This window comes from Schistocerca gregaria, chromosome 5, assembly GCF_023897955.1.
Source record: "Schistocerca gregaria isolate iqSchGreg1 chromosome 5, iqSchGreg1.2, whole genome shotgun sequence".
Lineage (NCBI taxonomy): Eukaryota > Metazoa > Arthropoda > Insecta > Orthoptera > Acrididae > Schistocerca > Schistocerca gregaria.
The window spans coordinates 376,036,738-376,061,450 of record NC_064924.1 but is presented as its reverse complement, the minus strand read 5'-3'; the positions used below and the strand labels follow the sequence as shown (position 1 = coordinate 376,061,450).

Genomic DNA, 24,713 nt, shown 5'->3' with positions numbered 1-24,713 from the left:
AAAGATAGAATCAGTTACATCAAACCTGGTGTAATAAGGGAAGTGCAGAAGAAATCAAATGCCAGAACTAAAAGGAACAACGGAACATAGTTAAATAGGGTGAGTTGGAATACGAGTGGGTGTGAGGCCAGCGGTGTAGGCGCCTCACCGGTGACGGTCTGGAAGCTGGGGCGCTCGCTGTGGTTGCCGTGCTCCACGGCCCTCAGTCCGACGAGGGCGCGCCGGCCCGGGGGCAGCAGGGCGGCCAGCCCCAGCGAGCGGCGCGCGGAGGCGGCGGCCACGTGCGCCAGCCGGGCGCCGCGGCGCGCGCATGCGCGGGACGCCTCCGACACGTTGCGCGCCGGCCGCAGCTGCAGCCGGAACACGCCCTCGCCGGCCACGCACTGCCACGAGTCGCCCGCTGTCGATCGAGCACGCTGTTGTAGCCGTTTCTGCCTGCTTGCATTCGGCAGAGAAGATACACAGGTCTCCAATGGCAAGCAAATACCAATTTCCAGTCCTCGGCAATCGGCATTAAAACTCGAGCTTTCGAAGATTAACACCACCTTCTTCGTCAAGCGTTGACTGTATGTTCCCTTTATAGTGGCGTTCAAGCTTGTGATTAGGCGACGGCGCTTGGAATTCTTAATTCTGCTGGCGGTCACTCCAGGGTGGGATTCGCATGCACAAATGCAGTAAATTGACAGTTTGTTGGTACGCCAATCCACTCCCCACCGGGCTCCGACTGTGTGGCAGAAGGAGAACGGAGACCACCCCCCGCATCACCTATAACTTCATGAGTTATACTATTTGGTTGTATTTCTTTGAAGGCGGACTGTCGCAAGTGCTTATGGTCAGACAACAATCAGAATATAACGTTTTTTCTATGTTATTTTATAAATACGCTACTGGCCTTTAAAACTCCTACACCAAGAAGAAATGCAGATGATAAACGGGTATTCATTGGACAAATATATTATACTAAAACTGACATGTGATTGCATTTTCACGCAATTTGGGTGCATAGATCCTGAGAAATCAGTACCCAGAACAAACACCTCTGGCCGTAATAACGGGCTTGATACTCCTGGGCATTGAGTCAGACAGAGCTTGGATGGCGTGTACAGGTACAGCTGCCCATGCAGCTTCAACACAATACCACAGTTCACCAAGAGTAAAGACTGACGTATTGTGACGAGCCAGTTGCTCGGCCACCATTGACCAGACGTTTTTAATTGGTGAGAGATCTGGAGAATGTGCTGGCCAGGGCAGCAGTCGAACATTTTCTGTGTCCTGAAAGGCCCGTACAGGACCTGCAATATGCGGTCGTGCATTATCCTGCTGAAATGTAGGGTTTCACAGGGATCGAATGAAGGGTAGAACGACGGATCGTAACACATCTGAAACGTAACGTCCACTGTTCAAAGTGCCGTCAATGCGAACAAGAGGTGACCGAGACGTGTAACCAATGGCAGCCCCATACCATTACGCCGGATTGATACGCCAGTGTGGCGATGACGAATACATGCTTCCAATGTGCGTTCACCACGATGTCGCCAAACACGGATGCGACCACCATCATGCTATAAACAGAACCTGGATTCATCCGAAAAAATGACGTTTTGCCATTCGCGCACCCAGGTTTGTCGTTGAGTACACCATCGCAGGCACTCCTGTCTGCGATGCAGCGTCAAGGGTAACCGCAGCCATGGTCTCCGACGTGATAGTTCATGCTGCTGCGAACGTCGTCGAACTGTTCGCGCAGATGGTTGTTGTCTTGCAAACGTCCCCATCTGTTGACTCAGGGATCGAGACGTGGCTGCACGGTTCATTACAGCCATGTGGATAAGATGCCTGTCATCTCGACTGCTAGTGATACGAGGCCGTTGGGATCCAGCACGGCGTTTCGTATTACCCTCCTGATCCCACCGATTCCATATTCTGCTAACAGTCATTGGATCTCGACCAATGCGAGCAGGAATATCGGGATACGATAAACCGCAATCGCGGTAGGCTACAATCCGACCTTCATCAAAGTCGGAAACGTGATAGTATGCATTTCTCCTTCTTACACGAGGCATCACAACAACGTTTCACCAGGCAACGCCGATCAACTGCTGTTTGTGTATGAGAAATCGGTTGGAAACTTTCCTCATGTCAGCACGTTGTATGTGTCGCCACCGGCGCCAACCTTGTGTGAATGCTCTGAAAAGCTAATCATTTGCATATCACAGCATCTTCTTCCTGTCGGTTAAATTTCGCTTTTGTAGCGCGTCATCTTCGTTGGGTAGCAATTTTAATGACCAGTAGTGTACTTATGCAGTGTGAACATTAATAAAACCGACAAGGACGGAGTCCTGATTAGAAATGGAAGAAAAAACGTCCTATAAACATGTGTCCGGAAATCAGTGGTATGCGTGCAACGACAACATATCGCCCCAGAACACGTACAGAACTCCATCGCATCCATGTCATAGCAGATGTTGAAAGAAGGCTCCGTGGATGTAATATCATGCAAGATACACATAAACGTACTTTGGGTTACTCCATTTTGGCGGACCACTTCCCTGGAGCTTGTACCAGGGTTCGTCTCAATACCCTGCAGAGCCTGGTCCTCCAAATCTGGTGTACGACCGTCTGTCTGAGAGGACCCATGATCACACAAGGGCCCAAAAAGCACACAAAATGTTGTGCGATATGGTTGATCTCTGTGAGGGCACTCGTTTTGGTATAGCCGTGCTGCCTCTCGACCGTTTCCATCTGCTTGGCCGTACACAAACACCATCTCGGTTTGTTCCCGACATGAATACCGGACCATTTTGCTAATAACAGTACGCTGCGTCAATCACAGAGCCTGCAACATTCAAGGAACACGCGACACGTGGTCAGAGGAATTGTCAATCGTCAGCGCCATCTGTAATGGCACCCTAACCGCCGTCTGCTTCACGTCTGCTGTGCAGCGAGCTACCTTAATTTAAGTATTAACTGTATTTTTCTTACTTGCTACTTCTTCTTCCGTGTGTTTTTGCTTTTAGGAAGCTTTAATTGTCGAGTGCTATTAATAGTGTTCCATAGATTTCGTGTTTGTTTTGAATACAGTCACAGAGAGTCCCTTTAGTCAGCCATAGTGCCAGTAGTGCTAGTGTTTGTTTTGAATACAGTCCAGAGACAGGTAGTGCTATTTTCATTGTTTTCTACAAGAAGTGGCTAGCAATCACAGTTTAGTCAATAATCAGCCGCCTTTAGTGAATTAGCAGTCTAGTTAAAAGTTGATTAAGTCTCTTCAGTAAATTGATTCCTTAGGATGGATAGGATGTGTGACTGCTGTGTACGGATGCAGGAGGAGCTGGTCACTCTTTGCGAACAGCTGAGCGTGTTGATGGCCGCGGTCAGCCGTCTTCAGGCTGCTGCCTCGGAGTGTAGCGGCTGTAGGGAGTCTGGTGCGTCGCAAGGTACACCCCAGGTGTTACATGCTTCACCCGCTGTCCCTGCTGTCGAGACATCTTCGCGGGTACCGGGCGCGGTTGGGCCACCCTCTCCCCAAGGGGACTGGCATGTTCAGCGGCGTTCGCGGCGCATGAGGCGGAGGGTCAATGTGGAGGCTGGTCGTGTGGCATCGCCCGCTCTGCCTGTGAGTGGACATGTGGCCGCTCCTTCAGCAAGGTCCGAGCAGGCACACGGGGGGAGGGGTTTATTAGTTATTGGGAGCTCCAACGTTAGGCGGGTGATGGAGCCCCTTAGGGAAATAGCGAAAAGGTCGGGGAAGAAGGCCAGTGTTCACTCTGTATGCTTGCCGGGGGGTCTCATCCGAGATGTGGAGGAGGCCCTACGGGCGGCGATAGAAGGCACTAGGTGCACCCGACTGCAAATTGTTGCTCATGTCGGCACCAATGACTCCTGCCGTCTGGGTTCAGAGGTCATCCTCAGTTCGTACAGGCGGTTGGCGGAATTGGTGAAGGCGGAAAGCCTCGCTCGCGGGGTGGAATCAGAGCTAACTATTTGTAGTATCGTTCCCAGAACCGATCGCGGTCCTCTGGTTTGGAGCCGAGTGGAAGGCTTAAACCAGAGGCTCAGACGATTCTGCGGAGAGCTGGGGTGCAAATTTCTCGACCTCCGCTATCGGGTGGAGAAATGTAGGGTCCCCCTGAGTAGGTCAGGCGTGCACTACACGCCGGAAGCGGCTACAAGGGTAGCGGAGTACGTGTGGAGTGCACATGGGGTTTTTTTAGGTTAGAGAATTCCCTCCCTAGGCCCTACAAGACGCCTCCTGAGACGCGGCAAGGTAGGAGTGGGCAAAATGCAACAGGGAATAACAATATTAATGTGCTAATAGTAAACTGCAGGAGCGTCTATAGAAAGGTCCCAGAACTGCTCTCATTAACAAACGGTCACAAAGCCCATATAGTACTAGGTACAGAAAGTTGGCTGAAACCAGACGTAAACAGTAACGAAATCCGAAACTCAGATTGGAATGTATACCACAGAGACAGGTTGGAAGTGAAGGGGGAGGCGTGTTTATAGCGATAAGTTCGCCGTTGATAACGCAACATTAAATCGATTTTTTACATTCCATTTTGTATTACCATTTATCATGAAACTTCCTGGCAGATTAAAACTGTGTGCCCGACCGAGACTCGAACTCGGGACCTTTGCCTTTCGCGGGCAAGTGCTCTACCATCTGAGCTACCGAAGCACGACTCACGGCCGGTACTCACAGCTTTACTTCTGCCAGTATCCGTCTCCTACCTTCCAAACTTTACAGAAGCTCTGCTGCGAAACCTGCAGAACTAGCACTCCTGAAAGAAAGGATATTGCGGAGACATGGCTTAGCCACAGCCTGGGGGATGTTTCCAGAATGAGATTTTCACTCTGCAGCGGAGTGTGCGCTGATATGAAACTTCCTGGCAGATTAAAACTGTGTGCCCGACCGAGACTCGAACTCGGGACCTTTGCCTTTCGCGGGCAAGTGGTAGAGCAGGTCGAACGTGACAGGATGTGTTGATAGTTATCAAATACCTGCATTCGCCTGGCCCTGTACACGTGTTGGTCTGTCCTCTTGTATCGTTTGCTCCATTGAAAGGATTAGTAGCAGGACTGTCTTTATGCACTCCGCCAGAAGCCAGGCAGATATCTTATAGTCTTGAAGGCTTGAGTATAAGGATGAGTAATCCATCATGGTTGGCAGGTGGCACGCAAAAAGTGGGGCACAGCAGTTCTCGATACATGCGGAAATTTCGATAGAATCCAAGTGGCAGCCCCTCTGATCCTGAGTAGACCCGCCTTGTCTAGTGAGTCCTGAATGTCATCCTGCGTAATCTTAACTAAAAGTGACGATGCTGCTGTGTCGTCGAGAGTGTGCGACACACGCTGCAAAATGTCGTTACCGTCCCTCTCCTCTATATTCTCCGCTCAGTAAAATCGTCGATAATGGTCTACAGAGGCTTCCACAATTAACTCCTAGTTCGTTAAGGATTGACTATCTGGTAAAGTGAGGTCCCTGATTATTTGTCGATGAATATCGAGCACAAAATCGTACATAAATTGCATTTCGCCATTCGTTCAGTGTTGATAACGCGATTGCACAACGATCATTTCCAGTTTCCGCTGCGTAAGAGACAATATTTTGGCTTTAATCTGGCTGCTTGCCATCTGTTGGTTGGGATGTGAGTTTGTGAAGCATCGTGTAATAAAAGTCCAAAGTATGACTATGCCATGCAGTGATGTCCTTTCCATACTGTATTAGCACCCACCGGAATGCCGGTTTTGCATATTCCCTTCACGATCCCAAAGTTGAAGGGTATTGCAGATGACATCGTTCACAGTCCGCCTACACAGTGGCGATAGTCTGATGGCATTCTGGGTCCTCGAAGTATGATGCGTTAATCTTCCACATCTTGCAGCTGCTCCATACCCGTTGTTGCTGGAGGATGACCATGGAAATGAAACTGCTATGGTCTGAGAAAGTGAGGTGGTCATTGTTTGGCTTTCAACACTCCCAGTAAAAGATCATGAGAGACATTTAATCAAGATAGCTGGCTGAGTGACTGGTAAGAAATGTGTGTCCAGGGCAGTCACCTTGCAAATTCTTCCAAACATCGATGAGAAGTGGGTTTCACACCAATATCAGAAGTTCTCGACAAGCGAGAAACGTAGGACCTGGTCTTTGGGATAGAACACACAGCTGTAATTGCCACAGAAGATATATTGATCGCTACCACCATGAAAGAGGGGAGCGATTTCGTCTGACTAGAACTTTGATCATTTGTGGTGTTTCTGTGGATGCTGTGTTGGGTCATTAGGGAGTGTCAGATGCTGTGGTGAAGTGGGAACAGTCGTGGGGGTGGCAATGTAAGCATCGGAAGCAGCGCTGGCTGCAGTGGTGGCACCATGTCCACTGGTGGTAGTCGTGTGATCTGGTGTTGGCTGCATTCGGATTGGTGGAGCCCCTCCTTCCCACATCCAGAACAGGTATTTGGCTGTCCATCGTAAATGACGATGGCATGGCTGCTTCCACTGTGTAGATAAGAGGGAACATGTCTTTTAAGTTTAGTTCGCGCCTGTCAGGCTCCATTCAGGACTGGATATGTTTGGAATTGCGTCCATCTTTCCACGACATGACTATGCACCATGCCATACCATAGGCGCGATGTACAGAGTCGACTTCTTCCACTAGGAGTTCGAATGGAAGCTTGAATAACCTGACTGTGTAGTGTCCCAAACCAGTATGATCGGGGTCCACGGTAGCACACCACAATCAGTGTGGCAGAAGCGGAGACCTTGTTGCGTCTCTCAAAGGATTCATTCACATGTTGCATCGTTGATGATCTTTACATAGACTATACTGCTCACGGCAGGTAAATGTATGCCGATGATGCTGACTGCTGGGATTTTGACCTCTTCTTGTAAAAATCGCTCTTATTTGTGTACTTTTGGTCGACAAATTCGTTTCAGAACCTTAATTTGAGAGTTGATTTTCTGTATTGGTTCGCTATGGTGATCTATGTGTTTAAACTGGCGTGCACGAAACGATATACTGAGTAAACAATAGGAGCGCTAATTCCATAGCAAGGACAGAAACAGCACATCCACACCACTGCACTGCCAGAGGCAAACTGCATGCTTCAGCTGCAGTGGCGTCTCCCTCCTGTGCTTATTGAAGCCGTAGAAAGCGTTCAATAGTTTTCACATCTACGGAACAGAAATCTACTTGTTGTGACAGCTGTCAGTTAAACATTTCTTTGATGTTTCTCGTAGATACCGGCAACCACTGGAAAACCAACAAGTACCTGCGAATGTGAACTGAACATGAGTGCATGAGTGAATATTGTTTGCTCACGGTGGCCTTACCTTTACGCTAGAGAGAATGCCCATTGGCTAATGCTCATGTCACTAACATCGATCTGCAGTAGAATTTTGGAACATATACTTTGTTCAAACATTGTGAATTGAAAGGTAACTTGTTTGGACTATTTAATTGACTGAGAGTGTTAGCAAAATTTAGTGTACTAACAACATTTATATTTTCAAACAAGAGATAAATTATATTAAACAAGTTGTAGATTAAATATTCTAAACAACTGACAGGTAATTTAATCCTACACTGGATGGATCCTGGGCGGAAAAGACAACTAGATGATCAGTGAGTCAAGTACTATGGCCCTAAAAATGTGGATAGAGCAAGCTGAATTGACCTGACGCTGAGCAGAATTTGATTGCTCAAATCTACTGAAGTTTCTCTACACAGATGCAGCTGAGAGCAAGTGGAAATTAAGATCTGTACGCCCTGACAATGCCAGAGCGGCAGTACATTACCCCGTGTACTCCGTGCAGTGACTGGCGAGATGTGTGTTGCGGAGGAGGTGAGACGTGAAGGCAGTACCTGTGAATCGATCGCAGCCACGAAAGAAATGCAAAAATCTTACAGTCTAGCAATTAGGCAGACGGTTCGCAATTTACTCTCTACCTGAGCCCTAGAGCCCTGAAACCACGGTAGATTTCAGGGTGTGACACACCCATTCGCTGGTTGTACCTAGGACCAATTTGGCTCACTTATAAGACAGAGCACACAAGGATACCTAACGCCAAGACAAGACTGAATAAGTGAATAAGTGTGTCCTCAGCAAACGGGTAGTCTGAGACACGTTTGAAGTCACACTGTAGGTACAGTAAGAGCTTCGCCACAGGCTTCCCAGTCTAAACTAATCGCAAGTGAAGTCAGTCTCAGGACAGGTCCCAAGTACTAACCACACATGCCAGAGCTTCGACCAGAAATTCCTTACCAGACCAAAGTCCTGTACCCCAGTGCCTCGGACCTCTCCAGAAAAAATTCCGTTTTCCCACAAAGTGCACAACTGACACCACCTTCAGCCTGTCTTGAGTCGATCACAGGCCTCTAGAGTAGCTAAATCTACCCTCCCACACGTCAGCACAAACTCATGTCGAACCGGGCAAGAGTTAAGAAATCTGCGTCTCTAAAAAAGAAAAAAAATGAAACTGCCAATTACTGGCTTTTATAAGTTTTTGCAGAGGGGTAAGAAATGATTTTCTCCAAAGTCATGTCTCTTCAAACATCCACAGGCAAACAGATACAATCTCAAAGATCTTTATCTAGATCACATATGCCTTGGAGCTTATTAGTCCTAACTATGAGGAGTAATAAAGATTCTATCTCTAAACATTTCTCAGATGTTGGAGTTTTATTATACAATGGAGGTAACCAAGAGACATGGTTCACTGGCCTACTTGTACTATTGGTGAACATGAAAACGTGAATTTTTATTACACATGGCTCTGCACATAATGCCCAGTTTACGACTGCACTGTGTAGACGTGTTCCTTTAGACCATTGCCCCTGCCCAGGCTTCTGCAGGCGCTGCGGCAGGTATCACGGCATTGTTCTGCTGGAGCCCTGTCTTGACAAGGGGCAGCCCTGTGTCCTGTATGGCTGTGGGCCTGTCCAACAAGATTTACTAAGGGATGGACTCGTCGCCAACTGCTTTCAACACCCAACAAGCTATTTCTATGAGCTAAGAATCATAAAAATACCTCATGCTTTTAGTGCCCTAACAGGCACCATCAACGTCTGCTTAGGCCTTTAACTTTCTAGAGTCTCGCTCAAGGTGTGTCAGGTTGTAATAAAATCTTCAATAATTTTCCGTATGCGAAAAATAGGTGAGAGAGTAACTTGTCCTCTCTCAGCATTACCTCAAAGAAAATGGTCGGTTGACAAATAGTCAACAGAGAAGCAGAAAATATCGTTCTTGTGAAAAACAACTAACTCTTTGTTTAGAGAGTATCTCAAATTGATTTCATATTTCTAGATTTTTAAGAAGGTTTTTGACACCATTCCTGAGAATTATCTTCTAGCCAAGTTGTGTGCCTACGCAGTATCATCTCAGTTGAGTGGCTGGATTCACATCTCGTGTCAGGAAAGTCACAGTTTGTAGTACGTGTTGGAAAGCAATCGAGTAAAACAGATCCGACTTTCCGCAAGGAAGTGTTATAGGTTCTCTGTAATATATAAATGATTTAGAAGACAATCTGAGCAGTCATCTTAGACTGTTTGCAGATGATGCTGTCATTTATCGTCACCTAAGGTCATCAGAAAATCAAAACCAACTGCAAAATGATTTACACAAGGTACCTGTATGTTGAGCCTTAATAAAGAAACGTATGAAGTCATCGACATCAGTATTAAAAGGATTCCGCTAAATTTCGGTTACACAATAAAGCATTCAAGTCTAAAGGCTGTGAATTCAACTAGATACTTAGCAATTACAACTACATTTAACTTAAGTTGGAACGATCAAATAGATACTGTTTTATTGGCAGAAACATTGAGAAGGTGCAACTGGTCTACTAAGGAGACTGCTTACACTACGCTTCTCTCCCCTCTTCTGGAATACTACAGCGTGGTATGGCATAAACATAAAATAGAATTGACAGAGTAAATCAATAAAGTGAGAAGGATAGGTGCTCGTTTTGTATTATCGCGAATAGGGGAGAGAGTATCGCAGATATGTGAACTGGGGTGTCAATCATTAAAACAAAGGCATTTTTCCTTGCAGCAGGATCTTTTCACGATATTTCAATGACCGACTCTTCTCTGCGAATACGAAAGTATTATGTTGTTCACCTACATAGAGAGAAATGGTCATCGTAATCAAATAAGAGAAATCAGAGCTGGCATGGAAACATTCGAGTGCTCGTTTATCGCGCGCGGTGTCCGAGGGTGGAACGCAAGAGAAAAAGCTCGAGGGTGGTCCGATTAACCCTGTGCTAGGCACTTAATTGTGAGTTTCAGAGTACGGTAGAACGCGATATTTCGAGTCTCGGAGTTAAGTCTTTCTAATAAATCAGAACCTCTTAACAATTAGAAAACAGAAAAATTACCTGTTTCTCTCACTCACTCATAGCATAACACCTGTCGAACCACTCATTGCTCCTAGTTGTGTCAGTGCCAACGGCCCCACAAAAACGCTTTTCCCGGTTTGTAACTGTTTACACAAGCAAAACTTTTGTTGAAAATGGTATTTGATGTATGTCATCGTCGGTACAGTACAGTCTTGTGTTTCGTTTCCTTTATCGACTGTTTTTATTTGTACACCTAAAAGTAAAAGCTGTAACAAACGGAAGGAAATTTATGACTTTGAATGTTAAGTTAGGAGCATTGACACGACTTGAGAAAGAAGAAACAATAAAAAACCTTACTCCCTAATACATTGTGGGTGAAGTTACTGTTGGATTTTACGCGAAGAAACCGACTTAAAATGGAACAGAGTTCATGAAAAAAGAAAATAGCTATTGAATGTCTTAAATGAGAAACTATAAAGAAATCGGAGTCTGAAAAACAAGTGAGGTGTTGTTGATGTAGTTTGTTCTTTTCAGCATCGTTTTATTTCTTTTTCGCACATAAATTTCGGTAGTCCGAGGATTCAGTAGTTCTAGGTGGACCCGGTTCCAGTCACCTGGAGCTATCGAGACTTTGCTGCAGTCATGCAGATGTAGATGTGGACTCACTTGCATTCGCTCCGATGTAAGCCGCGTTTAAAAGATATAACCTTACAAAGTCGGAAGATTCTTTCGGCAATGCGAATTCCGTGGTCATTTGCGTAAGTTAAAATTCACCTTAAGTTTGTATCTTGTTAATACTGCGTATTTTATGGATACCCGCCTATAAGCCGGGGAATTCAGTGGGACGCATTAATGGTACTGAAAACGTTCTCCGCGGTACCCTGTCGTACTCACGAGCCCTGCCGGAGTAGCGGCTGTAGTAGAGGAAGCGGCGGTCGGCGGCGAGGCTGGCCCGTGCGCCGATCTCGGGGCAGGCGTTGACGAGGCACTGGCGGCCGCGGCTGCTGTAGCTGAACGCGAGCGCCTCCTTGCGGGCCGCCAGCTGCTCGCACTGGCGCCGCGTGACGTCATCGACCATGGCGAGCTGCGAGCGCTGCGAGCGCGCACACCGCGCCGCCAGTCCGAAGTACGGCGCTCCACTCTGCTCCTGGGAGCCGCGCCGCAGCAGCTGCCAGCATTCGGGGGACGACAGCTGGCCGAGGGTCCATGGCGCCACTGTGTTATCCAGAGGGGATAAGAAGGAAAGTTATGGTATCTCGCACGTGTAATGTTTTGGGCAGAGGGTTGGGGTTGTGCAAGTCTAGTTGTGTGTGTCTAATCCTACAAAAACTGTGGCTGAGATGTGACACCGTTCACGAATTAGTAAACTGTGTGAGTTGTAAGCTACTCCTTTCATGGATGGATTAAACTTTCTTAGGATTCTTCCGATGATTTTCAACCAGTGATCCCCTTCTTCATATGGTTGTTCCGCCTTAAAGAAATCAATAAAAAATCCTATATCTTTGTAAGTTGTTGACTGATTTCATTGACCGATCGCCAGTTGCCTAGTAAAACAGAAACGGATGTATATATTTCGTCTGTTTACACAGATTACATTGTTGATTTACACACTAAGCCGCACCACGAAGCTGTTGCCCAATGGGGACAGAAATCAACAGATATCATGTCATTGTCATTTATACACAAACAAATGATTAAAATTTCAGAAAAATGGAATGTCTTATTCAAGACAAAGAGCTTAACAAACTGAGCAAGTTACGAGTGTGAGTCAAACGAAAACCTTAAATATCTTTTTAAGTACTATTTATAGTGCAGAAGTGGTACAAAGCTGTATCACTTTTCAACATAATCTCCCCCATGCTCAATGCAAGTCCTCCAGCGCTTACAAAGTGCATAAATTCCTTTGGAAAAAAATTCTTTTGGTAGTCCGCGCAATCACTCATGCACCACGTGGCGTACCTCTTCATCAGAACGGAATTTCTTTCCTCCAATGGCGTCTTTGAGTGGTCCAAACATATGGAAATCACTTGGGGCAAGGTCTGGTGAGTATGATGGATGACGAAGACACTCAAAATGCAGGTCTATGATTGTTGCAACTGTTGTACCGGCAGTGTGGGGCCTTGCAGTGTCATGTTGCAAAAGGACACCTGCTCACAGCAATCCACGTCGCTTTTGATTTGATCGCAGGCCGCAGATGATTTTTTACGAGACCTGTGTATGATGCACTGGTGACAGTGTTCCCTCTAGGCATGTAATGCTCCAAAATGACGCCTTTTTCGTCGCAAAAGAGAGTCAGCATATCCTTCCCTGCTTATGGTTCTGCTCGAAACATCTTTGGTTTTGGTGATGAGGAATGGCGCCATTCCTTGCTCGCTCTCTTCGTTTCCGGTTGGTGGGAGTGAACCCAGGTTTCGTCCCCAGTAACAATTCTTGCGAGGAAGCCATCACCTTTTCGTTCAAAGCACCAAACAAGTTCTTCACAAGCATCAACACGTCGTTCTCTCATTTCAGGAGTCAGCTGCTGTGGCAGCCATCTTGCAGACACTTTGTGAAACTGGGGCACATCATGCACAATGTGGTGTATTGACCCATGACTAATCTGTAAACATGCTGCAATGTCATTCAGTGTCACTTGCGGTTTTCTTCACTATGGCTTCAACTACTGCTATGTTCTGGGAAGTTACAACTCGTTGTGCCTGACCTGGACGAGGAGCATCTTCCACTGAAGTCACACCATTTGCGAACTTCCTACTCCATTCGTAGACTTGCTGCTGTGACAAACATGCAACACCGTACTGAACCTTCATTCGTCGATGAATTTCAATAGGTTTCACACCTTCACTACGCAAGAACCGAATAACAGAATGCTGTTCTTACCTGGTGCAAGACGCAAGTGGGGCGGCCATCTTTATACTGATACTGCGACGGTATGTGTGCATCTGCACTATGCTGCCACCTACAGGCCATCCTGCACGCTGTTTGTAGCACGCTTACCAACTTACAGGATAACGGCGCGAAATTTCGATTTGTTATTACAAATTTAAGGTTTTCATTTGACTCGCCCTCGTAATAACGCTTTGATCCACCTTGATCACTATGCAAGTGGTTATTCGTCTTGGCATTGATAAATATAATTGTTGGATGTCCTCCTAAGATATATCGTCTCAGATTCTGTCCTACTGGCGCGTTACATCGTCCAATTCCCCAGCTGGTTGGAGGGTCCTGCCTATAATGCTCCAAACGTTCTCATTTGGGGGTAGATCCGCGACGTTTCTGGTCAAGGTGAGGTTTGGCAAGAACGAAGACAAGCCAAGCACAAAGAGAAACAATACAAATTCTCGCCGTGTGCGAGCGGGCATAATCTTGCTGAAACTTAAGCCAAGGATAGCTTGCCATGAAGGGCGACAAAACGGGGCATAGAATATCGTCGACGTAAGGGTGCCGCGTACGACAACCAAAGAGGTCATGCTATGAAAAGAAATAGCACCCCAGACCATCATTTCTGCTTGTCGGGCTGTATGGCGAGCGACAGTCATGTTGGTATCCCACTACTGTCCAGGGCGTCTCCAGACACGTCTTCGGCCTGGAATCTCATTGACTGGACTAGAACTGTCTTCAGTGATGAGTGCCATTTTCAAATGAGCCAAGATGATCAGCGAAGACGTGTCTGGAGAAGATCCAGAGAGTGGTGGGATGCCTATCTGACTGTCGCCCCCCATTCAGACCGACAAGTAAGTACTATGCTCTGGGGCGCCATTTCTTTTCATAGCAGGACACCTTTGGTTGCCATCCATGGCACTCTAATAGCATAGCGGTACGTCGACGATGTTCTACGCTCCGTTTTGTTGCCCTCAATGGCAAGCAATCCTGGGATTACATTTCAGCAAGGTAATACGCACCCACACACAGCGATAGTTTCTATAGCTTGTCTTTGTGCTTGCCAAACCCTGTCTTGACAAGCAAGCTCGCTGGATCTGTCCCCAAATGAGAATGTTTGGAGCGTTATGAGCAAGGCCCTCCAACCATTTCGGGAGTTTGACGATCTAACGCGCCAATTGAACAGAATTTCTTGCTCGATATCAGTCAGGAGGACATCCAAACCTAAAAACTGTTTGCATAAGGGCCAGATGTACACCAACGCGTTATTGACTTGTTCTTTTTGCGAAGCTCTTTCTCTTGAACATATCCAATTATCCTAAAAGTATCATTTGTTCTTCTGTACATGTACATCACATCTGCCGATTTCCTTCCCATTCGGTTGATTTCTTCATGGTGCGTCGCTTTTTTTTTAGTCTTAGAGTGCCTATTGTAATTCAATTGATAGTCTCTGCATCCAGAGACGACCATCTGCAAGCCTGTTCTTTTTTTCGCATCTAAATCTATAGGTCTACTACTGAGCGATATAATGCACTTGTAAGACTCTAGGCTCGTATTCAGGAAGATGGCGGTTCAAATCCCCAACCACCATTCAGATTTAGGTTTTCCGAGATTTCCCTAAGGTGCTTAAGACAAATGGAGGAATGGTTCCTTTGGAAAAGAATATGGACAATTTCCTTCCCCATCCTTCTGTAACCCGAGGTTGTGCTCAACCGCTAATGATCATATTTTTAATAAAACGGTCTGGATTGCTTATTGAAATCTGTTTATTACGAAGCTTAGAACTTATAAAAAATGGTCCTGTGTCATTCAGAGAATCGGCATTTGAAGCTGACTCCCGAACGATTCTACTGTCGCCAACATAACATTGTGTGTAAGGACACGAAGGTAAGATACGAAAAATTAGGAATCATATGGAGTCATTTTTCCCTCGCTTTATTTGTGACTGGTGGAGGAAATAAAATGACAAGTAGTGGTACAGGCTATGCTCCGCCATGTACTGTACGGTGGCTTGCAGTGTATCTTTGTAGATCTACAAGGGTCATTCAATAATGAAAGTGACAAATTGGTCTAAAAAAACTGTTAGTAGGGCAAGTTTGATACTTTTATGGTTTTAAGTTGGCATCACTGGAATGAGACGTGATCAGCTGATGTATCAACATTGTTTTGTTTATAACCTCAAAAATACGTTTCAAGATGGCGAGTCTGCTTGAAACGACCACATCAGTTGGTCTGTTATTCGTTTTTTACTTGCTGAAGGCGAGAAACCAGTGAATATATACTGTAGAACGTCTAAAGTTTATGGTGAAAGTTGTATGAATCGTGCAAATTTTTACAAGTGGGTAGAGCAGTTCAAAAATGGTCGTGACTCAGTGACTGACGAACACCGTTTTGGCCGACGAGTTGCAGTTTCAACTCCCTCACTTTAAAGTTGAATTGATGACATTATTCGTGCCGACTGTCGTGTGACTGTGGAAATTATAGTTAATAGGCTTCAAGTTAGTACTGGTACAGATCATAACATTATCTGTAACACGCTGAAGCACCGCAAAACACGTGCAAGATGGATCTCAAAGGAGTTGCCGCCGCTACACAAGGAAACAAGCTTGAGAGTGTGCACAAAACTAAAGGAACATTATGACAGAGAAGGTGAGCACTTCCCCAACAAAAATTTAACTTGTGATGAAACTTGGGTTCACTATTATGAGCCATAATGAAAAAGACAAAGAGTTGAGTGGAAGCACACCAACACACCTAACAAGAAAAAATTCAAAACCCAAGCATCAGTAGGAAAAGTCATGTTGACAGTGTTTTGGTATGCTGAAGGTAGAGTTTTTTGTGATTATCTCGAAGAGCAGCGTACAATGAACAGACAATACTACTCGAATTTGCTTTTAAACAAGGTGAAGCCAGCTATGAGAGAGAGATGTCGAGGATCTCAGAGGAGAGGTATGATTCGCCAGCAAGACAACACACGTCCTCATGAGGCTCAACTAACCCAAGAAACCATCGACAAAATGGGCCGGGAAGTACTGCCTCATCTCTCTTACAGTCCTGATTCAGCACCTAGTGACTTCCATTTGTTTGGTGCACTGAAGGAGGCGTTACGTGGGAAGAGGTTCCAGGACAACGAGGACGTGAAAAAGTTTGTGGTAAATTGATTCAGACATCAAGATAGAGCTCTTTGCAGCCGAAATAAAAAGCTTTTAGCCCATTGGAACAAGGGCATAAATGTTCAAGGGGATTATGTTGAAAAGAAGAAAAAAGTATTGTTTTGTAAAAATAAACGATTTTTTCTCCAGGACAATTTGTCTCTTTAATTACTGAGTGACCTTCGTAGATGTAACAGCTATGGCCAATTAGTATGTCAACTAACAGCTTACATATTTTACGAATGTGTTAGTTTCTGTCAACAGGTGGTGGACGTTACTATATATACCTCTTCATACTTATAAAAAGAGAGATAGTCTTTAAAACATAAATCATCAATGTCTAATTATAAAATACGATTTAAATGATTATAATTCCATACTTTTCAAGTTAGGCATTCAGATGGAGTCCTCCAAACTAACAATAAGTATTCATTAAATCTGTGGGAGAGTAATACCTCTATAACAGCAACATAAACTTTAGTATTATTTATACTTTTTAATAAACATGATGCAGCAGTTATAAAAGTTGTACTTGCTATTACAATTTGCACTTCTGATGAATAAAAATCTGGGTCCTTTGACTTGTAATAAAACTCCTTGTTATTTTGGAGAATTCCACATGGACTAATTGGTAACATCTGAATAGCTAATTTGACAAGTGTCGAATTATACTCATTTTAATCACGTTTTATAATTTGATTTTGAATTATTATGTTTTAAAGGCGATCTGTATTTTTATAAGTACAAAGACGCAAGAATATTTTATAGAACAGTTCTGGTAGAATGTAAATACTTTTGGATTAAATGAGATCACTCCCCAAAAAACAAACCGATTTCCCATCTACATCCTCACACACCCTCAAGCTCCCACCACCCCTAAGAATCAGCTACAAAGGAACATTTCCGCTTCACTTAGTTGACCTGGGACGACTGAACCTTCGTCATGTCTTTCATTATCTCTCATCATGTCCTGAAATGAGGGACATCCTACCTAAGATTCTTCCCGCCCCTCTCAAAGTGGTGTTCCATCGCATATCCAATCCCCACAACATCCTAACCCATCCATATGCCACTCATATTCCCAGTCCCTTCCTACAGGGGTCATATCCCTGTGGTATAACCTGCCCAGTCCACTCACCAAGCACTTCCAACTCGAAGCGTGTCAAAGGCTTATCCGACCCATCAGACACCATGCTACCTGTGAAAGCAGCCACGTTATATACCAACTCTGTTGCAAACACTGCACAGCTCTTTATGTTGGTATGATCACCAATCAGTTGTCCACCAGGATGAACGACCATCGCTAAACTGTTACCAAGCAGAAAGTTGACCAACTGGTGGCACAACCTGCATTTCAGCACAATGTGCTCAATTTCAATGGCTTTTTCACTACCTGGTCCATTTGGATCCCTCCCTCCACCATCAGAATCTCAAAACTATGCAACAGTTTTGCCTTCCTGTCACCATCTCCTAATTCATGTCCACACGTCACCTTCAGCATGTGATGCTCCCTACCAGCTCTGATAACCATACATCACACATCACATACGCAGCCTGTGTACCTGCCACTCCTCTCTCCCAAATTCCTAGCTGGCTAACAGCCACTTCCATCTGAGCCAACACAGGTAATTATATTCTATGCCACTCTCCCAACAGCCTCCACACAAGAGTCTCCCCCTCCCTCAGTCCTGTCACCCCTTCCCAAGTCACTCTGTGCCACTAGTCACCCACCCTCAACCCCTCTGCTTGCATCCCATCTCTTCCTCCTTCTCGCCTTTCTGCCCACCTCATCCAGCACAACTCCCACCACAACCTAGTCCACCTACCAAAACACAGTAATTTTGCTGTTCGGTCAGGAGGCATCATTTAGGGACAAAGGCGGGTGTATGCATGTGTGTGTGTGTCTACTGTGTGTATTTTACCCTATCTCAAAAAAGGCTTAACCCGATAGTTAGCAAGTTTTCATTCATTTTGTGTGTGCCCACGACGACTCAACATTTCTGCTTTTCGGTAAGTAGTCTCCTTCATCCAAAAGTATTTATTTGAGGCAAAATAAATAATGAAATAAAACAAAGTTTGAAGGCAATGTCCTCCCACAGAAGTACCACGTGTGGACTAATACTTACATCTTTGTAAAACATTTAAACCAAGCTGTTAGTTGACGCTCTGATTAGGCATACTTTCTAGTACTGACACTGACTCTCCTTTATAAGTTCTGAGCTTTATGGTGAGTGTAACTTCAAAATATTTTTAACCATTTAATGTATTATATTTTGTTAGCTTGTTGTATAAAAAACGCCTGTTTTTGTTTATGTTCCTTTCATTTTAAGTGCAGATATCTGATGATGCCATGTGGCGAAACTTCGTAATAAAGAAAGATTTTTCAATAAGCGATCCAGAGGGTTTTATTCTCAGAATATCCATCGCATAACACGCCATTGATACGTCTCCATATAGCGCAATAACCTCACGCTCGGATCGACCCAGTACCGCTGTAGATTAATATTCTACCAGTTTTAGGAGAATAACATCTGCATTCGTGCATTAAGTGCCCTGGTATTCAGCTTGAAGTCAACATTAAGAAGGCGAACGAAGGGTCGATAACGCCGCAACATTCCCGTATTGGCCTGCTTCGTTAAAGTTGGTGATCATATTAGTGATAGCATCTGGTAGTAGTATACCATCTAAAATTTCGTTGAAGAGCTGCAGGAGTTATGGTTTCATTATGTGCCAAAATTTCGAACAAAAGCTCGTCGCCGCGCGGGATTAGCCGAACGGTCTTAGGCGCTGCAGTCATAGTCTGTGCGGCTGGTCCCGGCGGAGGAGTCCTCCCTCGGGCATGGGTGTCTGTATTTGTCCTTAGGATAATTTAGGTTAAGTAGTGTGTAAGCTTAGGGACTGATGACCTCAGCAGTTAAGTCCCATAAGATTTCACACACACAAAACTCATGGTAATACCGTCTGCTTCAGCTGACTTGTTAGGTGGAACTATTTGAAAGATTTGATTTAGTTCTTCTAGATCGAATGGTTGAAAAAAATCTGAGGTATGCGTACCCCTTCTTCTGCATGTGGGCAGTGGTTCGATCACGCCAACTCAGAAGCAACAACGACGCAGCATGAAGGAATTGTCTATCGGAAAGGAGAAATCTGTAGATGTTATGTACATGCACAGATAAACGACTGATTACAATTTCAGTAAAAATGTATGGTTTATTCAAGAGAATGAGCTTCACATTGAGCACATACACTATGTGATTAAAAGTATCCATACACCCCCAAAAACACACATTTTTTTATATTAGGTGCATTGTGCTGCTACCTACTGCCAGGTACTCCATATCAGCGACCTCAGTAGTCATTAGACATCATGAGAGAGCAGAATGGAGAGCTCCGAGGAACTCACGGACTTCGAACGTGGTCAGGTGATTGAATGTCACTTGTGTCATACGTCTGTACGCGAGATTTACACACTCCTAAACATCCCTAGGTCCACTGTTTCTAATGTGATATCGAAGTGGAAACGTGAAGGGACACGTACAGCATAAAAGAGTACAGGCCGACCTCGTCTGTTAACTGACAGAGACCACCGACAGTTGAAGGGGGTCGCAATGTGTAATAGGCAGACATCTATCCAAACCATCACTCAGTAATTCCAAACTGCATCAGGTTCGACTGCAAGTACCGCCAAGTTAAGCGGAATGAGAGAAAATTTGGATTTCATGGTCGAGCGGCTGCTCATAAGCCACACATCACGCCGGTAAATGCCAAACGACGCCTCGCTTGGTGTAATTTGCGTAAACAAGGACGATTGAACAGTGGAAAGACGTTGTGTGTGTGACGAATCACGGTACATAATGTGGCGATCCGATGGCAGGGTGTGGGTATGGCGAATGCCCGGTGAAGCGTATGTAGTGCCAACAGTAAAATTCGGAGGCGGTGGTGTTATGATGTGGCCGTGCTTTTCATGGAGGGGGCTTGCACCCCTTGATGTTTTGCGTGGCACTATCACAGCTCAGGCCTACATTGATGTTTTAAGCACCTTCTTGCTTCCCACGATTGAAGAGCAATTCGGGGATGGCAATTGCATCTTTCAGCACGATCGAGCACCTGTTCATATTGCACGGCCTGTGGCGGAGTGGTTACACGACAATAACATCCCTGTAATGGACTGGCCTACACAGAGTCCTGACCTGAATCCTATAGAACACCTTTGGGATGTTTTTGAGCGCCGACTTCGTACCAGGTCTCACCGACAGACATCGATACAACTCCTTAGTGCAGTACTCCGTGGAGAATGGGCTTCCATTCCCCAAGAAACCTTCTAACAGCTGACTGAATGTATGCCTGCGGGATTGGAAGCTGTCCTCAAGGCTAAGGGTGGGCCAGCACTATATTGAATTCCAGCATTGCCGATGGAGGGCAACACGAACTTGTAAGTAATTTTCAGCAGAGTACCCGGACACTTTTGATCACATAGTGTACACCGAGGAGCCAAAGAAACTGGTACACCTGCCAAAATACCATGTAGGGCGCCTGCGACCACGCAGAAGTGCCGCAGCACGACTTGGCATGGACTCGACTAATGTCTGAAGTCGCACTGGAGGGAACTGACACAATGTATCCTGCAGGACTTTGCATAAATACGTAAGAGTACGAGGGGGTGTAGATCTTTTCTGAATAGTACGTTGCAAGGCATCCCAGATATGCTCAATAATGTTCATGTATGGAAAGTCTGGCAGCCAGCGGAAGTGTTTAAACTCAGAAGACTGTTTCTGGAGCCAATCTGTAGCATTTCTGGACATCTGGGGTGTCGCATTGTCCGGCTTAAATTTCTCAAGTCCATCGGAATGCACAATGGACATGGATGGATGCAGGTGATCAGACAGGATGGTTACGTACGTGTCACCTGTCAGTCATATTTAGTCGTGTCAGGGGTCCTATATCTCTCCAACTGCACACACCCTACATCATTACAGACCCTCCACCAGCTTGAACAGTCCCCTGCTGACATGCAGAGTCTGTGGATTCATGAGGTCATCTCCATACCCGTATACGTCCATCTGTTCGATACAATCTGAAACGAGACTCGTCCGACCAGGCAACATGTTTCCAGTCTTCAACAGTCCAATTACGATGTTGACGAGCCCAGGTAAGGTGTAAAGCTGTGCGTTGTGCTTCATAAAGGGTACAGGAGTGGGCCTTCGGCTCCGGAAACCCATATCGATGATGTTTTGCTGAATGGTTCCCACGCTGGCAGTTGTTGATGTCCCAGCATTGAAATCTGCAGCAATTTGAATGAGGGCTGCGCTTCTGTCACCTTGAACGATGTTCTTCAGTCGCCGTTGGTCCCGTTCTTGCCTGATCTTTTTCCAGCGGCAGCAAAGTGGAGAGTTGATGTTTTAATGGATTCCTAATATTCACGGTACACTCGTGAAATGGTCGTACAGGAAAATCCCCATTTCGTCGCTACCTCCAAGATGCTGTGTCCCATCGCTCGTGCGCTGACTACAACACCACGTTAAAACACACTTAAATCATAATAACGTTGTAAGTAGGCTGTTTAGGTTTTCTTATTGGTAACGCCACATAGCGCTCGGTATGAAAAAATCACTGGCTGTTCTGTGCCCAGTCTGTGCTTAGTTTGCATTGTTGTCTGCCATTGTAGTGTCGGGCAGCGGCAGCTGGATGCTAACAGCGCGTAGCGTTGCGCAGTTGGAGGTGAGCCGCCAGCAGTGGTGGACGTGGGGAGAGAGATGGCGGAGTTTTGAAATTTGTAAGAATTGGTGTCATGAACTGATATATATATTATGACTATTAAGGTAAATACATTGTTTGTTCTCTATTAAAATCTTTCAATCGCTAACTATGCCTATCAGCAGTTAGTGCCTTCAGTAGTTTGAATCTTTTATTTAGCTAGCAGTAGTGGTGCTCGCTGTATTGCAGTAGTTCGAGTAACGAAGATTTTTTGTGAGGTAAGTGATTTGTGTAACGTATAGGTTAATGTTAGTCAGGGCCATTCTTTCGTAGGGATTATTGAAAGTCAGATTGCGTTGCGCTAAAGATATTGTGTGTCAGTTTAAGCACATTCGTGTATAATTGTTCAAAGAGGACGTTTCACATAGACCAGTCTTGTATAATTTTTCTAAGGGGGCGTTTCATATGTCGACCCTTAGCCGAGGATACCTCACTGGAATCTTCTGATTTTTTCTTGTAGTTTGTGTAATTAATGTAGATTTTTTTATTGCTAGCGCGTAATCATAGAGAGAATTTCCTTTGTAGTTGTAGTCTTTCATTGTTGTACAGTACAACAGTTGTGGCATGCATGTAGAGTTGCACCAAGTATTTCGCAGCTGCGCTTGCAATTAACTAGATATTATTTTCAGTGCTCTTATTTTTGTTCTTCAAATTGTGTTTTTCTGTGTTGTCGTGTGAAAAATTGTGACAATAATGGCGTGTGAAAAACGTAACACTAGGCTCCGAAGTAAACTGAGAAATGACAGTGAAGACGAAAGCAGTGTGTTAACGTCACCATGTAATGAATTCACTAATGTTCAAAGTAGTAATTTGGTAATAGTGCATAGGGAAATGGAGCGGGCAGTGAAACAATTAGTGAACAGGGAAGCGTTATCGATCGATCGGTCGGCAACAGCTCGCCTCAGGATTCCGAAATGACAGGACATAATCTTGCAAATACTGTAGATTCAGATTTTGCGCCGTCACCGTTTTCTCAAATAAATCAAGACACATTTTCTGCTTTTCAGAATGCGAATATTGCCGGTTCAAATTCACTGCCGAAAAGCACTGAGGAACATGTTTCAGACACCAGTGCACTGTTATTACAGTTAATGCAACAAACGGGACAAAGGCTACAAAAGTTAGACACAACGCTTGAACAAAATCAGAAACAAATGGGACAAAATCTTCAAAAGTTAGACACAATGGAACAAAATCAGAGACAAACACAACAAAAGCTTCAAAAGTTAGACACAATGGAACAAAATCAGAGACAAACACAGCAACAGTAGGACACAATGGAACATAATCTTCAAAAGTTAGACACAATGGAACATAATCTTCAAAAGTTAGACACAATGGAACAAAATCAGAGACAAACACAGCAACAGTTGGACACAATGGAACATAATCTTCGGAAGTTAGACACCACACTTGAACAAACACGTGAAGATTTAACTACTGAGTTACATAACATTGAATCGAAATGTCAAAAAATCTGTAATGACGTAAAAACACAAATTTGTGAGCATTTTCAACCTATTTTTTCGCGGCATGAAAACTCATTACAGAATCACGAAGCAGCCATAAAAGAATTGCAAACTGTTGTTCGTGAAAATCACGACACCTTGCCAGCTAAAATGGACTCAGTTGCATCCACTGATTCGGTTATGCAACTTGCAAGAACTCAGGAAAACTTAAAGGACACAGTAGATTCGATTTCAACACAAATGGACACTCTGAAACTTGGTTCAGAAAAACACACTGAGGAAATGTGTTCACTATCGGAGAAAGTAGCCGAACTTTCGGATCAGTTCACTAATTTAACTACGAAGGTAGATGATAATCTGAATGACACAAAACCGGTAGTCTTTAATGATACAGAAGAGTTCGAACAAATTAGGAAATTCAAACAAAATCAGAATCAAATTAATACGCAACACCAAAGAGAAATCCGGGAAGTACAAGATCAGCTGACACAGGTAATACAAGAATTACGTATTTCAGATGACACTCGCACTCCAATACGGGAAGAGGGACATAAAAATACGGAACTGCCACAAAATAATAACACAGGGCACTTTGGAGATTATGGAAGAAATTGGCAAAGTACACCGAATTTTGAGATGGAACCGCCGAAACGACGTAACAATGACCGACATGCGACCCGCGGACACAATGATTTTGACTATAAGCTGTTCATTACTACACGTAAATTCAAAACATTTAAGAATTCTGGCAACGACATTCATCCACAAGCGTGGCTCCATCAATTCTCTCATTGTTTTCCTCCCAACTGGTCATTAGAGCACAGATTAGAATTTATGTGTGGCTATTTAGAGAATGAACCAGCTGTAAGAATGCGATCGGTCATTCACGATTGCCACAGTGAAGGAGAATTTTACCATGCCTTCCTCTCAGCATATTGGTCTCAAGCCACACAAGACCGAGTAAAACATAGCATCATGATGATGAAACACTTTGAACGATCCGAATTTTCCAGTCTTGTCAAATATTTTGAAGACATGTTGCATAAGAATCAATATCTTTCAAACCCATACAGCCCTTCAGAACTGATCCGCATTTGCTTAATGAAATTGCCGGAACATTTAAGGAATA

General features: G+C 44.8%; 1 protein-coding gene across 1 annotated transcript in view; it reads right to left on the bottom strand.

Annotated features, from left to right (window-relative positions):
- The window catches only part of LOC126273347 (uncharacterized), a 68,409-nt gene that overhangs the window by 33,345 nt on the left and 10,351 nt on the right, over positions 1-24,713 (bottom strand). The window contains exon 2 of the mRNA XM_049976894.1: positions 11,227-11,547. Coding sequence (XP_049832851.1) covers positions 11,227-11,547 — 321 coding nt within the window. The remainder of the gene's footprint in view (positions 1-11,226; positions 11,548-24,713) is intronic.